Raw genomic sequence first — 23,365 nt, 5'->3', positions numbered from 1 at the left:
TGTCTGTTCTAAGCTATAGAGCTGAGAATGCAACTCGAGAAACTCGCTCGAGGATACTTGAGAGTCATGGAGTGCGTTGATGAGATCTACCACCACTTTGATCCCATTGATGAAATAACCCACGGAGAAACCGAATGCAGTGGTCATACTGAACTCACCAAGGAGATGGAGTTGTTCATACTTAGTCGTCGTGACACGAGCGATGGATAAAAAGAGAAATGGGATCGGCACAGTGTTCAGCCTGACCTGGGCGATAGTGAGGGTGACTATTTAACAGACCGAAGTATTACTCCGTCCCGAGGTTGTCCGCATCGGGATGGGCCGACCCTAGCCTCGCGCTAGCGGAACCTTCTCTACTGGCGCCAAAGTATGTAACCAGCGTCTCCTGATCCACGGGTAGAGGATCCAGAGAAGCAACTTGGTAGCCTTGAGGTGGAATCTGCGTCAGTGATTTGTAGGATGATGGTATTCGAGCGAGAAATGGTTATCGCGCTATAGTAGCAGTTTCATACAAGAGAAATCAGCTTTCACGCTCCAATGACAAGCATAATACAGCTATGAGCTTACCCACCACGCACCATCGGCCGAAGGACACTAGGTCTTCGATCAAGATCTTTCTAGTCGCCATGAATGGCATGGCATGAGGTGATTCTGCACAAATGAAACCAATGCCCCATCTAATTATTCTACGTTCCTATCCCAAGTACCTCGGTATGGACTCTTTCAGAAAAAGTGCTCGTTTATTCAATCCGGTCTAGCGTTTCCCTGACCGCATCCCAGTATCGCTCTTTGTGCAGCGAAACATGATTGACGTGCATGCTCCCGACGAACTCCTCGACTCGGACGGCGTCCCTGGCAGCCTCATCGCTTAAGCCGGTCGTGCGCCTTGCTATTGCGGCATGCTCCACAATATCGTGGGTGGGTATCATGTCGTCCGCATCGCTGCAGATGTATATTCGCGGTATGACCCTTTCGGTCAATGCAGCGACCCCATTTACTTCTGTGTTGTTTGTAGCATGAATATTGCTGATGAACTCCACCGGCTTGAACAGAAACGGCCCCTTGGGATCGTTCAGCTCGCGCCAAAGCTTGATGACGACATGTTCCGCAATGCCGGAAACATGACACAGGTAGGCGACTCCGAGGACCGCATACGCAAGCGGCATGGCGAGAGCGCGAGTGACATGTGCGTCTTTCGGGAGGAATGAAAGCGTCGTCTTGCCCGCTGTGCTGTACCTGGCGTGTCCGGGGCAAGAATCGAAGATAAGCGCCGAGATGGGAAGCTGCTTCTTGACTGCTGTTGAGTTTGGGGAAAGTGACGGCGACATTCTTATGTTGTCGCGGTATGCCTGTGCGAGTTGCACCGCCATGTGTGCGCCACCATTGGAGAAGATGTGGAAGACCACTGTGGGTTCTTGTTTTTGCTTGCTGTCAGCCCTAGTACCAGCCTCGTTCACTGTAGTCGTAGTCGCTTTCGCCTGTGAATTATAGGAGTCGAGACATTCCTCAACCGCCCAGACCGCCGGCCGGAGATCTTCCATCTGCATCCAGTCGGGTCTCCACAGCATGTTGTGCACTGTGTTGAAAAGCAGAAGAATTCTTGCTCGCGGGTATAGGCTGTGGTAGTGAACGAGGTACTTGGCGATGTCTGCGAAAGTGCAAACGTGGGAGTTAGCTAAGTAAGGAAAGGTTTGAATATCTTGCATGAACATAGACTTACGCCGTGGTTGCGCAAATGCCCACGCACAGACGACCACTAAATCCGGGATTGAAGGCTTTTGAGAAGCCGTTACAGGCTCTGGATCACCCTTTTCAAGCGGCTTGTAGATGAAGACACGGTCGTTCAGGGCTGTGAAAGCTGCCAGGGGGTGCTTCTGATCCATTGTAAGCACCCGACGCCCGTAGATAGAGGGTGATCGTTCTGTCCCCGGGGGGGAAGGGGGTGTGTGAGCAGGTTTGACTTCAGCAAACCGATACACGTCGAATTTGACTCGGGACTTCTTCTGATGCACAGATGACAGGAGAGATCACGATGGTAGGCAACATGTCTTTGCTTGATGGGACACATGATGCCTTTTTAAATTCCTGAACACCACCTCGGTCCGTCCTCCTCAACCGGAGAGGAGACGTGTACCTTACCATGCTGTCAGAGAGGACGTATCCGAACTCGCATTCGCGTACCAGTGACAGGCTCGGCTACAGAGCGAAAACAGTGAGAGGACACAAGGCGCAAACCAGGGAAACGACATACGCCGAGAGAGATACGAAAAACGGACCTTGTTGAGTAGGCAAACCGACGAAGAAGTATCTTGGCGCGGCTGGTAGTTTTGGCTACGATGGTTTCAGGCACAGTCTAAATATACGAGCATTTGAAGGCCGCAAAAGGGGACTTGGTCCGCACGGGTGTCCGTATCTCCGATATATGTTTACGTAAGCGCTCACATGATATGATCAGGCACCCAACAGGAGCCTGGACGTCTTTAACACCAGGCATATTCCTGCTTGTCAATCCAGACAAAATCATGTTCTTGAGCAGTGGGCCATCGAAGACTGCATATGTGTTCTTTGTCACGAGTGATGACCTCCACTTTAGGCTCCTCAGAGGCCCTCAAGAGCTGGGCTGCAGAGACGACCAAATGTGAAGGGTCCCAGATGTCAACACCGGCAGCCATGCCACAATCCGCAGCTTCGAGTTGTGATCTCAAGAGTAAAGCGGCGAATATACGTTGATTTTCTTCGGAGGGTTCGATGTTGGAGGGTATGACAGTGTGCAGTATGGCCAGTTGCCAGTCCTTAGGTTGTGAAGCATATCTGCGGGACCAAATCACAGCAAGTCCCGAATCCCGGTGTATTGCTCCTTTTATGCTTGGCGGATCCAATGCAAGAATTTTACTGAGGGACTCTTCCCGGGCATGGTGCCACTCGAAGTGATCCAGATCTGGCCTGATGGCAGTGAAAGTCACTGAAGGCTTTTCTGCGGATAGGCGCTGCAACTTGTCTTCTACATGGCGAGACGTGGGTAGGTTCTGCAGGCCTGAGGCCGATAGATCTTGTACGGCGGGCAATGATGCCGCAATGTTTTCATAGGCAGAGCGAGCCAATGGTGAAAGATGGATATGGGTGCTTTCAAGTGGGTTCCAGCCAAACTGAGCATAGAATTTTTGACCAATATCGCTGTAGAGGACGGAAAAGGAGTTCTGCTGCCCGTCGATTTGTTGCCAGGACTCCAATCTTTTGCCCAAGTCGGCCATCATTCTCCCGGCGTAGCCCTTTCCGCGATATTCAGGCCTTGTGTAAACAGAAGCCACGCCATGTACCTGGACCTTCTGAACCCGGCCGTCTCGGGCGATATAAGCAGACATGGGGATTGATTCGCAGGAGGCAAGGATAGGGCGGGTCCCGTCGGGGTTGGTTGGAAGGGCACCAGAGGTGAGCAGCCAACAAGTAATACGGCCATCTTTAGTCAAGGTAACTGATTGGAGGTCGACTTCTCGTTCGAGGTATTGGTCCATGGTCAAAGGCCCCTTCCATGATTCGCCATTTAGATAAGCGGTCTGGACGTATTCAGAATCTGAAGCCGGAACAAGTACCAGGTCTGCAGATTGTGCCGATGGTAGTGACGCCTCGTCAACCGGTGGGGGAAGGAAGGGGACCGGCAGGCTGGCTAACAGGGAGGTTGTAATGGCCATCTTGTTAGCGAAGGTGCCGGACAGGAATGACTAGGGCCAAGTTAGTGAGAAAGGAAATGCAGGAAAATGTTTCAAATATAGATGTCGAGCGCAGATGGATTACCTAGTGGTAGGGCGCAGGGCGCGGCAAAGATACTAGTACCTGGTGGAGAAGTGATGAGGGCCGTGTTAGAGGAGATGACCCATGGTTGTTCAACACTGCAAAGTCATTCCTAGTCTCTTCTGTCAACACCCTTACCAACGCAGGTAATGGTATGGGAGATTGGAGAAAAGCCGAAGGCGTAGGGTACCAGGTACAGAATCGTAGGTACCTAGGAGAAAAGCTTCGTATGTGGTGGCCGATGCGGGGTGCAAGGGTTTGGTGGGGGGTTGTGGGCTTGGCATTGGTTTTGGAGATCAGTACCGAGTACTTTCTGATAGTAAGAAAGTCCTGCAACTGATAGGTTCCGGATACCTACCTAAGATGTCCATTGCACTTGGCTACTTTGGGTGCTGCCGTGGTGCGGATTAAGCGCCCGGAGCGCCTAGGATCAGTTGGGCTCTAGACGGACAGGCACTGACTCTTGCCTGATGGGTCTACCCGCTGTAGCCGAAGAGGCCTAACTGAAAGTACGTTAGATAGGAGGTAAGAACGTGGGAGTTCCGTCCCCGATGGAGCCGTTCAGGCACTGAAGTGGGAACAGGATCCATCACTAGCCACGGTAGCTAAACGAAGAAAGGAAAGAAAAACAAACAGATAATCGAGGGTCGTGGGTCGTGGGTATTTTGTTTCTTCTTGGATACCAGATATCAGGCCATCGCAGGTGTGCAGCTGTGACTTATCAGGCAATGAACAGGTTGCCGTATTCACGGGTACTTATGGTATGAGCGGATGCCTCAGGATAGGCGCCACCAGCCATGCGAACCAGGGTGGAATAATAACGGATAATGATGGGATAATGACGAAATAACGATGGTACAATAATGGTACCATAATCCCTGGCAAATATGGTTGCCCTTTTGGGCGTCCTTCGCCAGCGACAAATCCAACCCCTCTTCGTTGCCTTTCCAGGTTCGCTGTCCACCTCACGTATTCACGCACTCACCACTCACGCACTCATTCACTCACTCATTCACGCACGCACGCACGCACGCACGCACGCACTCGCTGCTCGTCAACACCGCCCTCGCTACCGCCTTCGACACCGCCTTCAGCCTTCACTGTTGCCATCTACGTTAATATTGCCATCTAAATGTCGTATCTCATTCAGTTCCCATCACCGGTCAGCTCACATCATGTCATCATCAGCTCATATCAATCCCATCCTACTTATCTGAGCCTCATCGCACCCTATCTCAGCCTCAATCAACCTCTCGAGTTCCCTACTTGATATCCCTGAACACTGCCTGACAGCCGCCTGGCCACCAGGTGGTCACCGTCTGTTGGACTCTCCGCTCACTGCTTCCCTTTCGCTGTGTGTCCTCCTGTTCACGGGTCTCACCAAGGACCTCACCTTTGATCCTCACCTTCCCAGGTATTGCCTCTTGTCCATGCCTTGACACCCAGAGCCAAACACAATGGAAGGCTATTACTTGCCCAATTTGTAAGTCAATCAACTCCTTCTGCTGCCCCTGCTACTGTCACTGTTACTGCCACTATTACTTCCACGTTCATAAAGTGCATCGACCCTTGGGCGAAAGACTCGAAGTGAACGAATCGCTACTTGCATCTCCTGCAAACTGAGCCTTTCAGCCTTCTCATCATGAAAACCACCAACTGATACACTTGACCAGCATTCCTCCTCTTCCGGATCACGTCCATCAACAGTTCCTTGCAAGCCTCACTCGCTACCCACCTATCCCTCAAATGAACTCCGCTTTCAACATTGGGCCACGGCCAGTACTAGAGATCTCGGATGACGATGATTCTGATGTCGAATTTTCCACCCTGGCACCTGCGGTTTCTGAGTCTCACCAATTCGGTGTCCGAGCCAGCCGTCACAGCGAGCCGATCGACCTCACGTCTGACTCGGATGGCGATCTCACGTTCCTTGGTCGATCCCGTCCTTCCCACGTTCCTCAGCCTCCCAAACGAATCAGACTTGACCCTATCGTTCAAGCCGGAGCCTCAGCCACTGCTCGCCCCAGAGTCACCCCGGGTTTACCTTCACACGAGCACTCGCTGCCTACCGTCAACAATGGACTTCCACCAGCAAACAACTTTGACGACTTCTCCTTCCTTCACGATGCGGGAAATCGCACACTGGCCATGCCAACCACTCTCAATGCTATAAATACGGACCTCCCTCCTTTGCCAAACTTGCAGCAAAAACCGCCTATCCGCAAGAAACTCAAAGTCCAGAAACCAGCCCCTTATTTCTTTGATCGTGACTTGGAGATCACAATGTATCGAGGCCCTGGCTACGAGCGGTTCCATGTTGCCTTAGGCACGAACAACGACCATCAAATCATCTGCAACAAATGGGATGCCGCCCAGGAGAGAAGCCGATTGAGAAAGGGTATGAGACTGCTCCATCCTCCACCTTTGACTCGTACTCAAATCCATGATATTGACTCCGACTCCGACTCTGAGTCCGGCAGCGACGAAACCACTGACAATGAGAAACAGGGGGGCACCTATTTTGACCATCTGTGCCTCTCCGCCGTCCTCGAGGTTTTCCCAGATGTTCAGCGTCAATTCGTACTGGAAAAGATCATGAAAAGTCCATGGAGAAAGAGCAAGGTCCGAAACATTATCACTCTGACCGATTACGACTTAGTCATCCCACAAACCATCATTTCCGAACTCCTTGAACTGAGTTCTTACCCAAAACAACCAAAGGCCACCAAGACCGAGGGTCTCCCGGGAGATGGAACAGGGAAAACCATCGCTTGGAATAGAGACCTTCCGAAAGATCCAATGTACTTCAAGGAAGCCGTTATTCTGCTTGCCAAAGTCTTCGATCACACCCCAACTTATTACATTCATAAGATGGTTCATGAGACAAAATCATTATTCGATACCTATGTCCATCTGGATGAAAAGGAAATCAAATTTCACCACCTCAATCCCCGCCCTTATGCAAGATTGAGATTTCCCAGAGTGGTGATAGAGAAGAAGTACCAACTCACACCTCGTGAACAGCGCATTCACCACCAATATATTCAACAAGTCAATGAGTTGCAGGCTGCCAAGCAACATTGTGCCAGAGAAGCCCACAAGAGTAGTATTCAAAAGGCAAAGGATGACGCCGAGGAAGTCAATGCGCGGGAGCAAAAAGCCATCGGTGCAATCACTTCCTGTGGTTGCTGCTTCGAAGAAACCGTGCCACTTAACCGAACCGTCATCTGCGAAGCAGATCCTGCACATTCTTTCTGTTTCACATGTATTTCTGGCCTTGCAGAGTCCCAGGTTGGCCTCATGCAATACGAAATGAAATGCATGGATGCTACAATCTGCTCCGCTAACCTTTGTTGGTCGGCCATTGCAAAAGCAATCGACATCAAAACTTTTGATCGTCTCGAATTCAACAGACAACAGGCAGAAATCATGGCTGCCGACCTTGAAGGCTTAGAACAATGCCCCTTCTGTGACTTCAAGGCCATCTGTGATACCGTGGACGTTAATCCCGTTTTCGCTTGCCAGAACCCTGAATGTGAGGTGGTCTCTTGCCGCAAATGTCACTTGGAGAACCATCCACCAAAGACATGCGAGGAACACCAAAAGGAGAACGATCTCACTGCTCGCCATCGAGTCGAAGAAGCCAGATCTGATGCTGTCATGCGAACATGCCCTAAATGCAAAGTCAAGATCATCAAAGAAGATGGCTGCAACAAGATGATTTGCGCCACCTGCAGAGCATTCATGTGTTACGAATGCCAAGAAGATCTCACCAAGCTTGGGCCAAATGTCTACAACCATTTTAACAAGCCCGGCGCCAAATGCTCCCTTTATGATCGCGTAGGTGTCGATCGCCATGAGGTTGAGGCTGATGACGCTGAGAGAGAAGCCATCAGAAAAGCCAAAGAAGAAGATTCCAGTGTTGACGAGACAAGACTTCAAGTAGAAACTGGTAAGCCAAAACCAACAGCGTTGGACCTGCACCCTGCTCGTGACATGTTTGTGCGCCATGCAAATCATCGCGACAACCATTTGCGCATCTTGCGTGACTTGCAGCAACAGAGACGAGATCTTCTGCTCACGGATCGAAATCGCAGAGAAGCACGACGACAGATAGAAACTCTCCAACACGGTATTCCAGATAGACTGATGATCCCAGCATTTGACGTGCGAGTTGCATTTAACCCACATGACATTGGACATGGACACCATTTTGCGCGTCGAATGGCTGCTGTTGAACCTCCTACCAACAACACTCAACCACATGAGTCGCCGGACAAAGATAAGGACAAAGATAAAGGCAAGGGCAAGGAGTCTGTTCTGCCGTTTGGCGCTGGCAATGTCTATCGACGCATTCCCGGGGCGTTCCATGCGCAGTCACGGATGCCGAACGTCGACCACCCCCTGGTTCCCCCACAGCTTACCCAGCCAAATCGTGCCTCTCCACCATGGAACCGAATCGATCGCAGATCACAATATCCGCAATTTGGGCCCATTTCTTGGGATTTTTCTCCAAATGGCAGCCTCGGTGCGTCAAACGAGTCTCCACATACCCGACTTGCGCCTCCACCATATGCACCTCCCGAGTTCGCTTTGAATCAAGCGCAAGAGACATTTGGGTCCCCACCCAACTACGATGCTGAGGAAGATTATGGTTTTCGAGAGATCTTTGGGGGACGACCGCGTCCGACCTGACCCGTGAGTGGAAGACTAAATCTGGGAATGCTAGATGACCCTGGAACTAGGCTGCAAGAGATTGGTCTGCCATTGGTGCCAAACTCGATACGAGGCGATCGAAGCACTGGGCAACGATGAATAGCATACGTTGAGAGAATTGGACTACCAGATCAGTAGGATCCGTGTTGGAGTATTATTGACTTGTGCTATCAGGGGCCATTGTCATCATGAGGCATTGGATTTCCTTTTTCTCTTTTATTTTTCTTTTGCACGTTTCAGGAACAGGGTGGACGGTGTTCGAGCCCAGTGAGCTAGAGGCCAGAAGAGCCGAATCAATACCTGGCATGTCACAGAGTAAATGAGGATGGAGGACGGTTAAATCACAGGACACGGGCTATGAACAGACGTCGAAGCAGGCCCCGTCAGTCAGTATTGTACTGTTAGTTTTCATTAGTTTTCGAAGGCAGAATTAATAATCACCGGACAAAATCAGTTAAAATGAGCACGCCTACACAAGTCGGCGCCTTGACTCTCTAATAATGCAGCAACATTCCAATCTTGGAGAGGATTCACACCAGGGCTAGGTATGTCTATCAATGACTAGCTGAGCCCTGGACAGTGAGCATACTCGAATGGTTGTTCATCTCGTTGGGTACCGGTGCAGGGTTTTTTGGTTTTCTTTTTTTTTTTTGGGCTGCCTGCTACTATTTGACTGGTCAATGTGGCTTGGCTCTGCGCTTTTCCCGGCCGCATATCCCTGCGACTCGGGGCCTTCGTGTCCATCTTGATATTTTCGTTGTCGTTGGCGCTGGCATCGCGGTCCGGTAATGCCCATGCCCATGCCATGCCAATGCCCATACGCATGTCTATGTCCTTCCTGACCCACGCTCTGAGCCCCATGCTAAGGGCGTTTTCATTTCATTTCATTCGTAAAACGGGATGCTTTCTTCATCCACGTTGGTAATCTGTCATCGCTCCGCTCTGCGGCTTCCTGTTGATGTCCGCCGGCTCCACGTCATACTGGTACATCGCGTTTTCCGGATTGAACTTCTCGGTGCCCGCGCCGTAGGACATTTTGGCACGCCGCTGTGCTGGGTCTGAAGCTGGGGGTCGTTGGGAGGAAAAGGACGACAATGGCGATGATGATGGCTGGTAGGAGAATTTGGCGGCGGATTCTTCGACCCACACTTCCATGCGTAGCTCACCTGCTTCTAGGCGCCGGATTGCATGGGTCTTCGAGTTGGGGTCGGGGTTTTCTGAGTTACTCTGATTGAGCGGGTTCGAGGATGAGGTTTCGCCAGTTGGATTGTTTGTGTTTCGATCGAATGGTTCCGGTTCGGAGGCTATCCATTTGCGTTCTTCCTTCTCGAGACGTCCGACGGGCCGGTCGGCTTTGTCCTTGACTTCGATCGTCAAGGTGAAGCTGCATTCTGGGGCTGCAGGACCTTCGGGTAAGGGTGTCAACTTGGCAGCAGAAGTGCTGATGCGGGACAAGGTCGCTCTGAAGTTGGCTTCGAGATCTGCAAGATTGACTCTCCTGGCGAGGGGGTGGTCTGCATCGTTGACATTATTGGACGATGATTCGAACGGGACGTCACGGTCGCGTTTGGCGACGCTGGGAAAAGATCGCAGGTCGAAAGTCCATCGTTCCAGGACGCGGTTCTCATCGCATTCGTAGATACACAGCGATACTTTCTCGACCGTGTTCTTCTCGAGCTGGTCGCGAATAGCTGCCACCGCGTCCTTGATCCAGCCGCAGACGGCGGGGTGGCGGCTCTGACGTACCGGGTAGTTATAGGCCCGGGCGGAGAGGAATGACACTGGTGGGTAGAGGCGTCGTAGGTACAAAATGTGGTGGGTTGTGACGGTTAAAAAGGACGTGAGTGTGTCGACAAGGGCTCGATGTGTTGAGAGTAGATTGGAGACGGTGTTTGGATTGGGTGGTGGTCCTGCCATCTCCTTGATAACCGACCTATAGGTGTTGCTCTGCGGCCAGGGCTGAGACTATTAAATGCTGTTCCTCCAGATGAAAGGCATAGTTTTAGACAGCCCAGCGATTGTTGCCCCAGGACAAGGTTATGGACCGCTATAAACAGTCACTCCAGTATAGCCAGGTTAGAGTGCTAATGTAGCTCCCGTACGGGGCTACTTGATCTCGTTTGCGGTTGCCAGACTCTTCGAAGTTGTTGAATTGTCATGTAAATCCAAGTGGATATGAAATGCGTAAATACTGACGACACGCTTAATTAGATGGCGCGTGCCTGGATGTAGTGAAATTCCAGCCAATACGGTTTCACGCTCTCTCGGAGGTACGGTGGAGCATTCACTCACTATATGACCTTCGTTTTTTTCTTTTGGTGTTGCTGGGGTGTGCTGTCGTTCTCATCTTACCAACGCTAGATCGAGCTCCCATCGATAGAACTCCCCGTTACCTCATATGCTACAGCAGCATATTTGCAGTGTCGTCTTCCTTGTTAGCTTAACGCTGGTCCATAAGCCTTCGTGGATCATTAGTCTTTCCCACGAGATCTAGATCCAGATGGCAAGGAATCTCACCCGCAACACAAGTATTCCAGTCGTTCAACTCGAGCGGAGCAATTCCCTGCAGAACCCATCTTGATTCTGCGTTCCTATTGAATCCTTTTGCGCCCTGATATATCCAATTTGAGGAGTTCCTCAAATTGTTTCTATGGGTGGCGGCTAAAAGTAGATTTCGGTGCTAATTTGTGTGTTGACGAAAGACCATTGAGACCCAATCCTCAAGGTTTGATTCTTTCACTCCTTCGTTTCGAGTCTAGCGAGCTATCCTTTTCTTTCTTTTCGTTCGTTTCGGCCATCTGGGGTTTGGCCCATCGTTCAGAGTGCATCGTCTCGAAAGATTCACATTATGCTATTTAGCTTTACTATCATTGACATCGTACCTTGTATCCGGACACTATCTTCCCAGCGAGCTCACCCAAAGCAAAGCCCCTGTTACCTCGGCAAGATCATCCTCGTTGCTCTTTAGAGACAGTGGTCCCGAAAGTGTACTTTTTTCGTCCCAGTCAGACAAGTCATGCCGATCTGCTCCCTTGACCTGGTACCCTTTCCTCCATATCCACGTAAAGTACTGCGTAGCCGCCAACACTACACTGAAAATCCATGACTATTTTAGTATTCATGTTGATGATGCTCCCACAAGTATAAATGCTGTCGTTACCAGAACAAACTGTATGTACATCACGCAGTCAAAATCGATGCAGCTCACCCACTTAGTGCTGGGAACGGATTTAGTTTTAGGGTGAAAGTGGGAATGGTGGCATGAGAGAGACGGCCCCTCTCCACATGCCTGGGTTCAAGGCAGAGTCTGGGCCAAATTTGCGGCACAGTTCGACAAGGACGACAAAACACGTGGCCCTGTCGTTCGAGAGGAAGATCATCTGAAACTCTATGAGGGAGTAAGACGTTACTGATTGCGGTGCCCTTGTTGGAGTTCATCGCGATTTGGACAACGGACCAAGGTGGTCTTGGGAAATGTTGGCAGTCATGTACCTATATTGTAGCACATGAGCAGATTGGTTATTGATCTTCACAGAGAAAGGTGTTGTCCTTGTTGTGTACGGTGAATTGTTTAGCAGATCCAGATCCGCGGTTGATCTCTAAGGCAGTACTCCGGAGAAAGGCCTGAGAAAAGGGGGGAACAGGAAAGTCATGTGACCGTGGGTTCAATTCTACCTACCTCACTATTTCCGAGCATATCTACTCCGTATCTCAACAAGATTGTCAAGTTTGAGGTTCTTTAGATGGTCTTCTTGTGATCCAGTGTGCCGTTAGCAACGGTCCCATTGGTTGTCTCCTTTGGAGGTGGTTCAGATAGTTTGACGATCTCGGGAAGTCGATATATCCTAGGCCAGACCATGACATAATGCTCCTGGTCGCCGTTGAGGATGTGTCGGAGGTGAATGCCCCAGACAATATAGCAGTATGCACCAATGCCAGTCATCAGGTGCCACCAGCCATGGCCTTCAAGCAAGAAACCCCATGGCATCCCAATGCTTCTGCGCCATGTTCGAAGTGTTGGGCAGTATTTGATGTCCAGAGCCCAGATTCCGAAACCACCGAGAAAAATTGAGAGGCCGCATCCCACTAGCAGCCACATGGTGTTTAAGATCTCCATATCTCGTTTGTTTTCGTACTCATTTTCAGCTTTGCTCTTCAAGGGGTCGTTGCGGAGCTCTCGTTCTCTTCGGTGTTTCTCCTCGCTCCTTCTCAGGGAAGGTCGAAGCGTAAACTCCATACGATATATGCTTTGAAAGACAATGTAGACGGTCAATGCTGCATAAACATTCTGGTGAAAGGTAGGGTCCTGTACATAATGATAATAGACCGTGATGGCACCGCAGAACAGGGTCAGACAGACACCGAGAGCTATTTGAACGCTCGCTGAGCGGGAGTAGGAAAGGCTTGCATATGCCATAAGACAGGTGGTGTAAATCATGTTGAGTTCGTCGACCAATTGCCAGGGATCTATCATTGTCAACCGGCGCTTTAGAACAAGATGCGGATCAACGCACATTTCAGAGTAGAATGAAACATAAAGCTCCCAAATCCGACGAGAAAGTATCCGAAATAAGCAACCTCAAAGACGGTATCATGTCCATGTTTCCTACAGCTCTTGACGCCCTCATATGCCAAATAGATGAACATAAGGTTGGTTAAGGTGTTGATTATTTCCGCTGAGTAGTAGGTCACATAGTAGTCCTTGTATTATCAGCAAAGCACGACGCAGCGATGTGCAGGCCCAATTTGTACCTCTTCGCACCACTGTAGAGTCGAGGTCACCGGATCCCAGAACCCTGGTTGGTCTGGAGGAGGGTAAGGAATGGACGGAAGCCACGGAGACATGTTGACGAAAGGCAATGCACAAGAAATTGGATAGGCCAGGGCTAGAAAATTATCATCTTGGAACAAACTAGCTGGCCAGGCTTATAATATAAGTATCGGCCGGATAGAAGTGGAACGGGACCAAAGTACAGCAGTCGCTGACAATGCTCGAGATGACTGTATGCGCCCCATGTAGGTAGTGGGGGATTAAGAACGTGTTTGCTGGAGAGGATGTGACAGGTGTGACGTCAATGCTGCCCTTGCATGTCTCGGACTCTCGGGTTCCTTGCAAGCGGTGGCGCGTCACCCAAAGCACGTGCCTCGCGCTGGCAGCGCACCCGGAAGAGGGCAAGAACGAGCGAAGCTATAGGTCGTACCGGTACCGAGGAGCCTGCGTTGGCGGACTGGCACACTGCAAACGCAGGCAGAGTTCCCCCTGGCCCCTTCAATCGTCCACCACTCTCGTTACATTAGGGTCGATTCGGAGGGTCATAAGTTCGCAGAGGCACGGCACACCAACCACCCCATTGACAGAGTGTTGACAGAGTGTTGCTGAGGTACTTAGCTGATCAAGGCACAATTTGGACGACCACTTCCTTCCTCTGCCCATACCCGTCGTGGTCCCCTAGGCAGAATGGCGATTCCAAACGCTGCCCTCCAGAAGGTAAGTGATTCGCACCGGGTCAAAATAAAGAAGAGAACTCTCTAACCCATCACCTGGTTAGTTGCTTCAAGAGGTCGAAACCCAAGCCGTTCTCTCCCAGCAAAAAATCACCCAAACGCAGGCAGAACTCGGTGCCAAACGGAGGGATGCGCGTTTGAACCATCTCACTTCCAATGAGTTGAAGTCTTTGTCCAAAGACACCAACGTCTACGAGGGTGTTGGCAAGATGTACGCTTCCACATCCTCCCTTGCTGAGAACTCCATCTAACAGAGCGCTCGGCAGGTTTGTCGCTGTACCAATCACTACCTTGAACCAACGCTTACATAGCGAGTCGACTACTCTGAACAAGGAAATTGCAGACTTGGAGAAAAGATTGCACTATCAAGAAACCACCTACAAGAACAGTCGCAGCCATATTGAAAAGATCCTTCAAACCGGGTCTCGTCCGTGAAATGGTTGAGCGACTCCCAAGCGAATTCGTGCTACAGATCTCTTATATTCTGTTGAATCCGCCGAGACTACAGGCGGCTCTGGCCTTTTCTGATTGACAGCGGTCGAGGCTGCTGCTCAGTGTATCACGACGAAGCAGAGGATAGAAGTGAAACAACTCGGCAGCACGCGAGTCGGGTCCTGTCTCGCGCCATGCCGGTGCACAAGCAATGAAGAAACCTTCTCGGGCAGACGACACTGGTAGAGCATGCATCGATGTGTATCACTGCTTGATATCTGCCCCTCTACGGAGCAGGTCTATTTGCTAGTGCGTACGATACGTGACAGCCCCGCCCGTCAGTCGATGATGCACAAAGACAACGCACCATACATGTGTGGAAATGGTGTCAGACAGAACATGGATATGTAATTAGCTTTGTCTTGGAAATGAATTGGGCCGCAGTCAAGTGCAACCAAGGTGGACTCAAGTGTCTAGTCCTTGAACCCAGGAAAGTGCCTTATGTGGACCAGGCTATCAGATGGTGGGCGCCAGAGCAGCATCACGAAATGCCTATGATAACTAGCACTTAAGTAGCAACTGCAACAGCTAGCTAGTCTGCCTAAGGACGCGAGGGCGGGATGACGCACTCTCGTTGTTAAATAGACACCGACAGTTGATGAATTCCCACTCTCTAACGAGTTACGTGTATACACATTACTCCTCGGAAGTTATGAGTACTCCGTACTCCGTAGGTAGCTAAGAGCAGGCGGGTCAGGTGGCAACAATAGCGCTAGGGGGCCTGAGACCAACTCAGGTGTTTGGCCACTTGCTATACTTAACACTGGTCGCCAAACGAAACAAAGGTGTTGCAAAGCCCTGCCATTTCAAACGTTCTCCCTCGTTCTCGGACGTCAAACTCGGAGGAGAGCGCAATAGAATCACTTAGGGCAGCAGACGCGTGGGCTTCATAGCAATTGGATCACTCACAAAAAGAGCCTTTTGATGAGCAAAAGGTAACCATCCGATCTAACAGCGGGCGGAGAAGTTACTCCCGTTGTTATTCCCGGGTAATCAAATTGTGGCCATGGTCATGGCTATAGGAATCAAACTCGTATCATGGCTATCATAGGAATCAAACACCTACGAGTATAGTCGCAAGTAGTAGCGGTGGCCCCCTTGTCCATGATGCGTTGACGGGCCACACCAGTCGCAGTCGTACCTTGTAATTCCCTCTTACAAAGTCATCTGCTCTTAGTCTCCCGGCCCCCAACCTTTGAATTTTCGCTTTGTGTGCTTTTGTGGCTCTCGGGAGACCAGCCATCGCTCATTTGATGGCTGCAATCCAGCCGCAAGCCTGCAGGTTGCTGGCTTCGCTTCAGGCCCTGCGCAAGCAAACATTACTGGAGTGGCACTCTGGCACCCGGTCATTTGCTGGAGATCCCTTGGCCTCCTGATTCCTGACTTCTGACTCCTAAAGATAAAACCCAACTGCATCCCCACGGTCCAGCTGAAATTGCGGTATCCTCTTGCAACCACTCTCCTTCTTCTCTACCACTGCTGTCAGGCACACCATTCATCCTATGTTGAAACCTGTGCAACGGATGCCTCTTGGTTGAGCTGCCATTCCCCCTGTATACCTTGCGCCCGACTACTTGGACTGTCTAAGCAATCGGGGCGTTGATTGACCCCACCTTCCCACACACGCAAAGGTTTGGATCAGCAGCCGCTTGTATTCCGTAGGGCTGAAGAGCGGGCAGTCTGCGCCTGCACCTGCGCCTGCCAACCTCGTGGAGGGGCAATTATTCTAGGCAAACGCAGCAACTGCAAACACGGCACCCCCCCCCGTGACAACCACAAATCATGCCTTACTCAAGACGTTCCTCAGGCTCTGAAGCTGAGTATGTGTTGATGCCAGTTCGCAGCCATGCCGGCAGTGACTATGGACGCTCTCGACGGGGTGGTGATGGACGGCGCTCTCCCGTTGAGGCAGTCGTCAATAATTACCTAGGCGTGCCTCAGCAACGACCCCGGGCTTCCAGCACAGGTGGTGGTCCTGCACCCACAATTGTCAACATCGGCACGGTCCCGTCGGAACGAGGCCATAGCCGTTCCCGCAGTCGTCACCGGCACCATCGCAGTAGAAGTCGTTCGTCCAGCTCGGACTATTCCAGCGATCGATCCAGATCACACCGCCGCAGCCACCGCGGTAGCAGCAGCAGAAAGACCACCAAAGAAACCGAGCTCTCTTATGAGCTACGCAAGGATCTCGACTATGGTCGACTCTCAAGAAAAGAGGAAGAAGAGAGAAGAATACTAGAGAGGATGAAGAAAGACCGTGAAGACGCTAAGAAACAATGGCAATATGAAGAGGAGAAGGAGAAAGAGCGTGCAAAGAGAGACCGCGAGGAAGCCAGAAAACGATGGGAATACGAGGAAGCGCTCGAGAAGGATCGCAAGAAAAAAGAACGCGAGGCCATCTTGCTTGAAGCCAAATTGGAAGAAGAGCGCAAAAAGAAAGAAGCCGAGGAGTTGAGGAGGAAGGTGTTGAAGGACGAAGAAGAGAGACAGAAGAAGGAGAAGGAAAAGAAAAAGGCTGAGGAGGAGGAATTTGAGCGAAAGGTCAAGGAGAAATTCATGAAAGCCGGTGAGCACCCCTGGGGACGGCCAGTTTATGGCTTCCGCTCCTACCCCCTCCCCTACCCATATCCTTACCCATACTGCGGTGGTTATCGTTGATACAGATTTTGCTGGATGTGCATCATGAGTTTTGTGGGGCTTGACCGTCCTAGTTCTTTTTTGGGCCTATGTTTCATTCTTGCTTGTGTTGTCGCTTCTTCCCCTTTTCATTTGCTTGACGGCTCTTTTCGCATGGGTGGCTAATTGGAATTTTTGTCTTTTCTTCTGGCACAACAGGCTACAGTCCCGATTACATTGAAGAAGTACTGCACAAGAAGAAAGAGGAGAAGGCGACGTTGGCGATCGATCTTCATCGTCCGACCTACATCAAAGTCAATCGGAAGTACCTCCATCCTGACACGCTGGATGCATACGGACTACCATGGGAATGGGACGGGGTATGTATTCTTCGTTTCCCCCTCGACACGAACCCCTTACAATACTTTCCCACTAACTATTTGCCTCCTCCCGCAGCGCGATGAAGAATACATTATCATCAAGAAGTACATCGACCACAGCCTCCAAGACGAGCTCTTCGAACACACGCGGAAACTCAAGGAACGAAAACTCATCACGGGGCCCTACGTCAAGGAAACCAAAACCATCACCACACTCACCCCGAACGACACTTTTGTTAAGAAAGGTGACAAGATGTACGTCGTCCGGGAGAAGAGTCAGACTAGGAGCAAGAGTCCTGCTGGAAGGAGATCGAGTTGGATGTTTACGTGATTCAAGGAGGGGCGCATTGTTGGATGCATTTTGTGGTTGTTTTTTCTTTGGATTTTGCATCAGAATTTGGGAGTCGACAACACTGGAGACATGTTGGTTTGGTTGATGAACAGGGGTCTGAGATTCTTACGATGAAACGACTTTTCCCCCTACGGAATTGTGTGGGCATGCTTTTATGGATGCCAGTCGCAGATGCATGCCCAATCTTTTGTTTTGCTGGTGAAGTGGAGGATACTCAGATGAAACGAATCAGCGCATACAAATATGTGATACTTTGCAGACAGGGCCAGAATGAGCGACACCAGTAATGACGCGATACAACCTATCTATCCATCCCCCACTTTCTCAAATTCCAGCTCAGAAAGAATAAATGTACGTTCTGTACAGATCCTGCTGGTACCCCGTACTCCAAACACACGTGCGCCCGCACTTGGGATTGTTTTGTTTGGATTTTGTTGTTTCCTTGGTGGTAGGAGGCGCAAAGCGCAACGACATTCCATAAGGCTTTGGCCTCCTTCATGCGTTCCGCAAGGCTGAAGCGAACTTCCACCCTCACTGTTACAGTGCTTGTACCCGGTACCAAGGTGGATCATCATCATAACGGTGGTGGTGGTGGCTCTGATGGCCGGCTTGCAATCGCCGAGAATTATATGCATGACATGATGATATGTGTGCGCCTGTTGGTTGGTAGGCGTGCGCATATGGGGGGACAAGATATGCAGCCAATTGATGAATAACACTGATACCAGGTAGTGTATCAGCTTACCGAACTGCCTGCCCACTGGGTGCCTACATCTAGATACCCGAGTTGGAGTGGTTGCGAGCCAGGGCCGGTAAGGACTGACTAAAAGATGACGATGACTCGATCTCGTCCGTACACACACAGAACTACCCGTAGGTACACAAGTCTGGTTCCCTTTCGCCTTCCATTCCCCCCAGCGCAGCCCCGGACCGTTGGACTGGTCCGCTTGGAACACGCGCGGGATTTGCCATCATAGTCATCATCATAGTCATCATTGTGATGGCTCGTCAACGCGCACTGGCGCCATAACTGAGGATGGCGCGGCGAGCCTCGCCGAGATGATGACCCTCGATTTCTGCCCCCGCGCCACTTACCTTGCCTTGCCTCGCTGGAGCTTGATTGTGTCTGAAGAAGGGGGGAAGGGGGAACCCAGAACAACTTGTGGGGGGCTGGGGGGGGGGGGGGGTGGCGCGAGGACGGTCAGTCCAAGTCACTCTCATTCTTACTTACGAGCGCTGGCTTGATGATCACGCGGATCGGCCTGCTCTTTAGAGGAACAGGTTGTCGATCTCTTAAGTACATAGAGGCTCTCTGACACAGAGTACAGAGTCATCCATACCTGAGTATGCGGCATGTGGAGGTCCTCCCCTGCAGAGGCAAGTGACATGTACGATGCACATAAATCTTAGATGGCTAGGAGGTGACTGATATCAAGCAATGTTGACGCAGATGGGGTCTCCGCTGCCTGAACCTAGATCTCTGCCGTCCTTGATCTCATGGATAGAGAGGTGGCAGTGGCACCTTACAACAAGGACAAAGTGTAGTTCTCCGGAATGTACCTTGGTACACATCCACCTAGGGCAGGGTGCTTAGGTAGTTCAAAGTACCCTGTAAACCTGCATAGTTTCCCTTCCAGAGCTGCCAGTGGGCACCAGCACCGGGACGGGGTTCAATTGCCCACTGCCCACTATGATTGACAGTGGCAATTCTTTCCACATGAAGTGGGGGATTCTCCTTCGTTAGGTCGTCAGATCTAGACCAACGCGGAGGGCGAGCGCATGCTGATGGATGGGAGGTACAGAGTACGGAGTACATACTGTAGGTACCGGCAGACGAGGGAGTGGAGCAAAGGGCTGACTTACAGGGGAGGTACTTGGGTACTTAGGCTGGCCCAACTCCTTGTGGATAGGCGTACGGATATGACGCTGCATTGAATCCCTCTGTGGCGGCGCTTAGGCCCCTTTGGTAGGTGGGCGCGTAGGGCGAAGCCTGCAGGACTGGCTCTGAGTCTTGGTCTGGGTCTGGGTCTGGGTCTGGCCTGGTTATGGTCCTCGTTTGCAAATGCTGTCCCAGTCGACAGTAGAGATCAAGGGTGGTGTGGCCCGTCCGTGTCTATGTGGTTTGCTCAGCGGTCTTGTTTGAGTCGCGGCATCGACGTACTCTCTGACTATGTAAGAGTGCTATTGAGCGTGCTTGAGTCCATGGACGTTGTAGATGCTCATTGCTCACATCCTTACGGAATACGCGTAGACCGAGGGAGGCCATAAAGACAACCACTCCTAATCTCTATCCAGCTCCCAGAACCTTGATGCCCTAGCCTCACAGGAGAAGAAGATGAAGAAGAAGAAGGGAAACAAGACCAGTTCAAGGACAGGTGCTGCGGCAGCTGGATATTCGCATATGCATCCTCTCTGCAACCAGGCTTGTCTCCGAGTCCTGTGCCGCTCATTCGTCTCGTCATCTCATCAAAGCCCAGCCAGAGCTCTCCTCAGTCCCCACTTGAGTGGCGATTCTAGCGCTGCTGGACGATGAAGTTTGTACAGGAATGCCCTCTTGGGAAGTCCAAGTACCCAAATGTGGTGAATTCGCCAGGTGGCTAACTGTGGCTACCCACCGGCGCATCCCCGCGACGCCTGCGACTGGATGAGACGGAAAACAATGCATGCTGTTCTAGCTAAGGGAGCTACTTCATTTGCGAGCACGCAAGGCGGCCTGGGTCTCGCATGCAGGGCACCGTGGGAGTTAGCCGTTGCTTGGTACTGGGATGCAGCGGACGAGGGGGATGAGGATGAGGAGGAGGAGGAGAACGCGAGCGCCAGGGAGGGGAGGGGCCCCCAGGGAAGAGGTACATCGAGGGGCTCTCCACGCAAGAAAGACCCTCGCGCAGGCAAAGAGGCCAGCGGTGGCGACTTCAGAAGGCAGCAAATGGGCACAGATGAGGCAACGCTTCCCGTTTCAAGCAACCAAGCATCCCAGGCGCTTCAGATCGGTGGAGCTTCCAAAAGCCTCTTGGACCCCAAAATCCTAAAAGTAAGAGTGGTCTGGAACCTGTGTTCTTCCAGACCCTTTGCCACTCAGTAACTTATCAGTACTCCGAAAGTTACTAAGTACTGACCTACGAAGGAACGCAAATCTACGCGTGCGTGCCGCGTCTCTTGTTACTTGTTTAAGGCGTGGGCCCTTTCGCTGCTTTGGTAAGATCTTTAAAGCCCAGTGTGCGGGGCGCCCCAATGGCTGCTCAGCAGCTACGCTTATCGTGTGAGAAGGGATCCTATAACACGTGAACCCCTTCGAGCCAGAGAAGAACTTTTGGTGGAAATTTCATTCGTTTTCAAGCTTATTATTGCGTTTTATCTATTGCTGGGTATGTAGATTCTGCTTCAGAGAAAGCGAACCATTTGATATCACGCTAGGCTTGATAAACCAGCCACCGCCAGGTGCTTTTGCGGATCGTTGCTTTTTAGGTAAGGAACGCCTTGCCGATCCCCCGTGGTATCATGTGTAAAACCCGCAGAACATCAACCCCCATTGCAAAAGGGTGGAATCAGTCAGCATCAGTTACTGAAGCCCATATCTCCCTCTCTATTCAGATTGCATGGCCTTGTGTCATGGCCGGATGACGTGCCAGATTTGGTCTGTTCAATTCGGGGCTCATGGCATATCGCTCACTTTTGGGGCTTTGGCTATACTTGGAGCTTGACGCTCCGGGGCTTTGAGCTGTTCTCACTAGAGACGCATCTTGGGGGAACGGACTGGAAATAGCCATGTGCATCTTCGGTGTCTGGCCCATTTCGCCACGATCAGCGTTCTTGCGGGAATAATATGATGGGAGTGAGTCGCGTTTGCTGCCCAGGAAGAATGATCGATAATGACTTTTTCGGCTCGGTGGCTTTGGAGTTGATGCCTCTACATCTGCCTTGTGAGACGCAACAGCGCCATGAGACCGAACTTGACGTGCCGTGAGATGGCTGTGCTTGTCTCTGAATACATAGCTCTAAGATCGGTTAGTTCTCTTCCAGTGTCGATGATACTTCTAGACTCACGGCCAGAATATTGATAGGACCCAGAACCAGGACGACAATACCTGAGGCTATCACAACACGCCAGAAAGGTAAACCCAAGCTCTTTTGACTGGTAGCTTCCTTGTTGAGATTACCGAGGATACTGATACCGAGGAAGATCATAACAAATCCGAGCATGACGAACCCAGATCGGTGACTAAATAGTGGCCAATTTCGGGAGAAGTAGGTTTTGAACAGGGGAAGCTCGGTGAGGATGAGGAAGCCTGGGCGCATTTAGTCATCATTGCAATACGAAGAACCTCTTGGACCTACCACCCATGATGATTCTGATGACATGCTCGCATGCATCGAAAAAGAAGAATTTGGAGACAACGAAGGTCTTGACCAGCATGACCGAACTCGCCGCAATGATTGAAAGAAACGCTATTATGTTCATGACTCGAATAACATTGAGCACGACGTAGCCAGCGCCGAGCAATGATCTGCCAAAGAAAAGCATGCTTTCGAAATAGATGGTGATTAGATTTTAGGATAAATGGAGGGTTGGCCGTCGGAGTGGATATCTTGTGCAGAGAATTGACGAGAGAAAATCTATGTAAGTATTTATGAGCGAAAGATGATCATGGTACAAATGATGATGATTAGAACAATAGGACCGCAAAGGGCTATTGAGAAGCCACGGGATGAATGAATAGGTAAGTGAAGAGTGAAGACTTGGATGAACGAGGGCAGCAGATCATTTTTGGACCCAAGACGAAGCACGGCAACAGGACGAAGCTTTCACAGACCTTTGGATCCGTAGGGTGACCCCCAGTCGATGTCTCTGGGTTATTATCATTGTAAGCGCGCGACCATGAGATCGAAGCTGTAGTATATCTGTCGGGCATTCCTGAAAGACCACGCGACCATTGGTTGCTGGTGGCAAATGTCTGAGAAGCGTTACTTTCGGTTTCAAAAGCAGAAGAACTCTCTCGTGTGGCTGTATTGAGAGACAGTCGATGACACTCCAGAGAAAAAGACACACTCGTTTGACTCGGACGGTTGAAATGCTGCAAAGACCGAGATCTCCTCAGGCTTATGAGAGGCGTGGTAAAGGAGTGGCTATGGGCAGCCCAAATTCGAAGCCTGAATGAACCTGAAACGCGCTTCAGGATGTCTCAATTTCCGACCAATAGACAGGCGCCTGGCCACCTTTGACCATCGCTGCAGCCTTGCGAAGCGGGCCACATGAGTCAAAGCTGACCGGATGATGATTTTGATGAACGCGTGTTGGAGGAGTGAAGCATGGCACAAGGCTGAAGAGTCAAGAGTCTGTGATGTTGAGTCAGACAGGAAAGGGACTGGTGGTTGTGGATGTTGGCCTTGGCAGAGCAGAAAGGGAAGCGGCGGCCTGCCTGCAGTGGCACCCGTAGTTCCCAGTGTAGGCAAAATAAAAAGGTCTCCTGGTGAAATAGAGCTGGTCACGTGCAGCCCCAAATAATAAATGCCTCGT

At 51.0% G+C, this 23,365-nt stretch overlaps 8 protein-coding genes across 8 annotated transcripts; 3 read left to right on the top strand and 5 right to left on the bottom strand.

The window, feature by feature from the left end:
• Positions 1–740: 740 nt before the first annotated feature.
• On the bottom strand, positions 741–1,883 carry A1O9_09760 (uncharacterized protein; the record flags this gene model as incomplete). The annotated part of the gene is made up of 2 exons (XM_013401101.1): positions 741–1,648; positions 1,721–1,883. 2 exons carry the CDS (start codon positions 1,881–1,883, stop codon positions 741–743), a joined length of 1,071 nt encoding a protein of 356 aa, XP_013256555.1.
• Positions 1,884–2,480: 597 nt separating this feature from the next.
• On the bottom strand, positions 2,481–3,689 carry A1O9_09759 (uncharacterized protein; the record flags this gene model as incomplete). Its single annotated transcript, XM_013401100.1, has 1 exon — positions 2,481–3,689. The coding sequence occupies one exon, from the start codon at positions 3,687–3,689 to the stop codon at positions 2,481–2,483; it is 1,209 nt and encodes a 402-aa protein (XP_013256554.1).
• Positions 3,690–5,535: 1,846 nt separating this feature from the next.
• Positions 5,536–8,484, top strand: A1O9_09758 (uncharacterized protein; the record flags this gene model as incomplete). Its single annotated transcript, XM_013401099.1, has 1 exon — positions 5,536–8,484. The coding sequence occupies one exon, from the start codon at positions 5,536–5,538 to the stop codon at positions 8,482–8,484; it is 2,949 nt and encodes a 982-aa protein (XP_013256553.1).
• A 930-nt stretch (positions 8,485–9,414) lies between these two features.
• Positions 9,415–10,422, bottom strand: A1O9_09757 (uncharacterized protein; the record flags this gene model as incomplete). The annotated part of the gene is made up of 1 exon (XM_013401098.1): positions 9,415–10,422. The coding sequence occupies one exon, from the start codon at positions 10,420–10,422 to the stop codon at positions 9,415–9,417; it is 1,008 nt and encodes a 335-aa protein (XP_013256552.1).
• A 1,822-nt stretch (positions 10,423–12,244) lies between these two features.
• On the bottom strand, positions 12,245–13,350 carry A1O9_09756 (uncharacterized protein; the record flags this gene model as incomplete). The annotated part of the gene is made up of 3 exons (XM_013401097.1): positions 12,245–12,972; positions 13,020–13,206; positions 13,258–13,350. 3 exons carry the CDS (start codon positions 13,348–13,350, stop codon positions 12,245–12,247), a joined length of 1,008 nt encoding a protein of 335 aa, XP_013256551.1.
• Positions 13,351–13,963: 613 nt separating this feature from the next.
• On the top strand, positions 13,964–14,445 carry A1O9_09755 (prefoldin subunit 1; the record flags this gene model as incomplete). The annotated part of the gene is made up of 3 exons (XM_013401096.1): positions 13,964–13,993; positions 14,055–14,221; positions 14,265–14,445. 3 exons carry the CDS (start codon positions 13,964–13,966, stop codon positions 14,443–14,445), a joined length of 378 nt encoding a protein of 125 aa, XP_013256550.1.
• Positions 14,446–16,284: 1,839 nt separating this feature from the next.
• Positions 16,285–17,829, top strand: A1O9_09754 (uncharacterized protein; the record flags this gene model as incomplete). The annotated part of the gene is made up of 4 exons (XM_013401095.1): positions 16,285–16,759; positions 16,823–17,068; positions 17,338–17,498; positions 17,575–17,829. 4 exons carry the CDS (start codon positions 16,285–16,287, stop codon positions 17,827–17,829), a joined length of 1,137 nt encoding a protein of 378 aa, XP_013256549.1.
• Positions 17,830–21,437: 3,608 nt separating this feature from the next.
• A1O9_09753 (uncharacterized protein) lies at positions 21,438–22,372 on the bottom strand (the record flags this gene model as incomplete). Its single annotated transcript, XM_013401094.1, has 3 exons — positions 21,438–21,845; positions 21,895–22,136; positions 22,186–22,372. The coding sequence occupies 3 exons, from the start codon at positions 22,370–22,372 to the stop codon at positions 21,438–21,440; spliced, it is 837 nt and encodes a 278-aa protein (XP_013256548.1).
• Between the last annotated feature and the right edge of the window lie 993 nt (positions 22,373–23,365).

Source organism: Exophiala aquamarina, assembly GCF_000709125.1.
Source record: "Exophiala aquamarina CBS 119918 chromosome Unknown aczIA-supercont1.11, whole genome shotgun sequence".
NCBI lineage: Eukaryota > Fungi > Ascomycota > Eurotiomycetes > Chaetothyriales > Herpotrichiellaceae > Exophiala > Exophiala aquamarina.
Note: the sequence above shows the minus strand (reverse complement) of the source record. Positions and strands in the feature narration are given on the sequence as shown.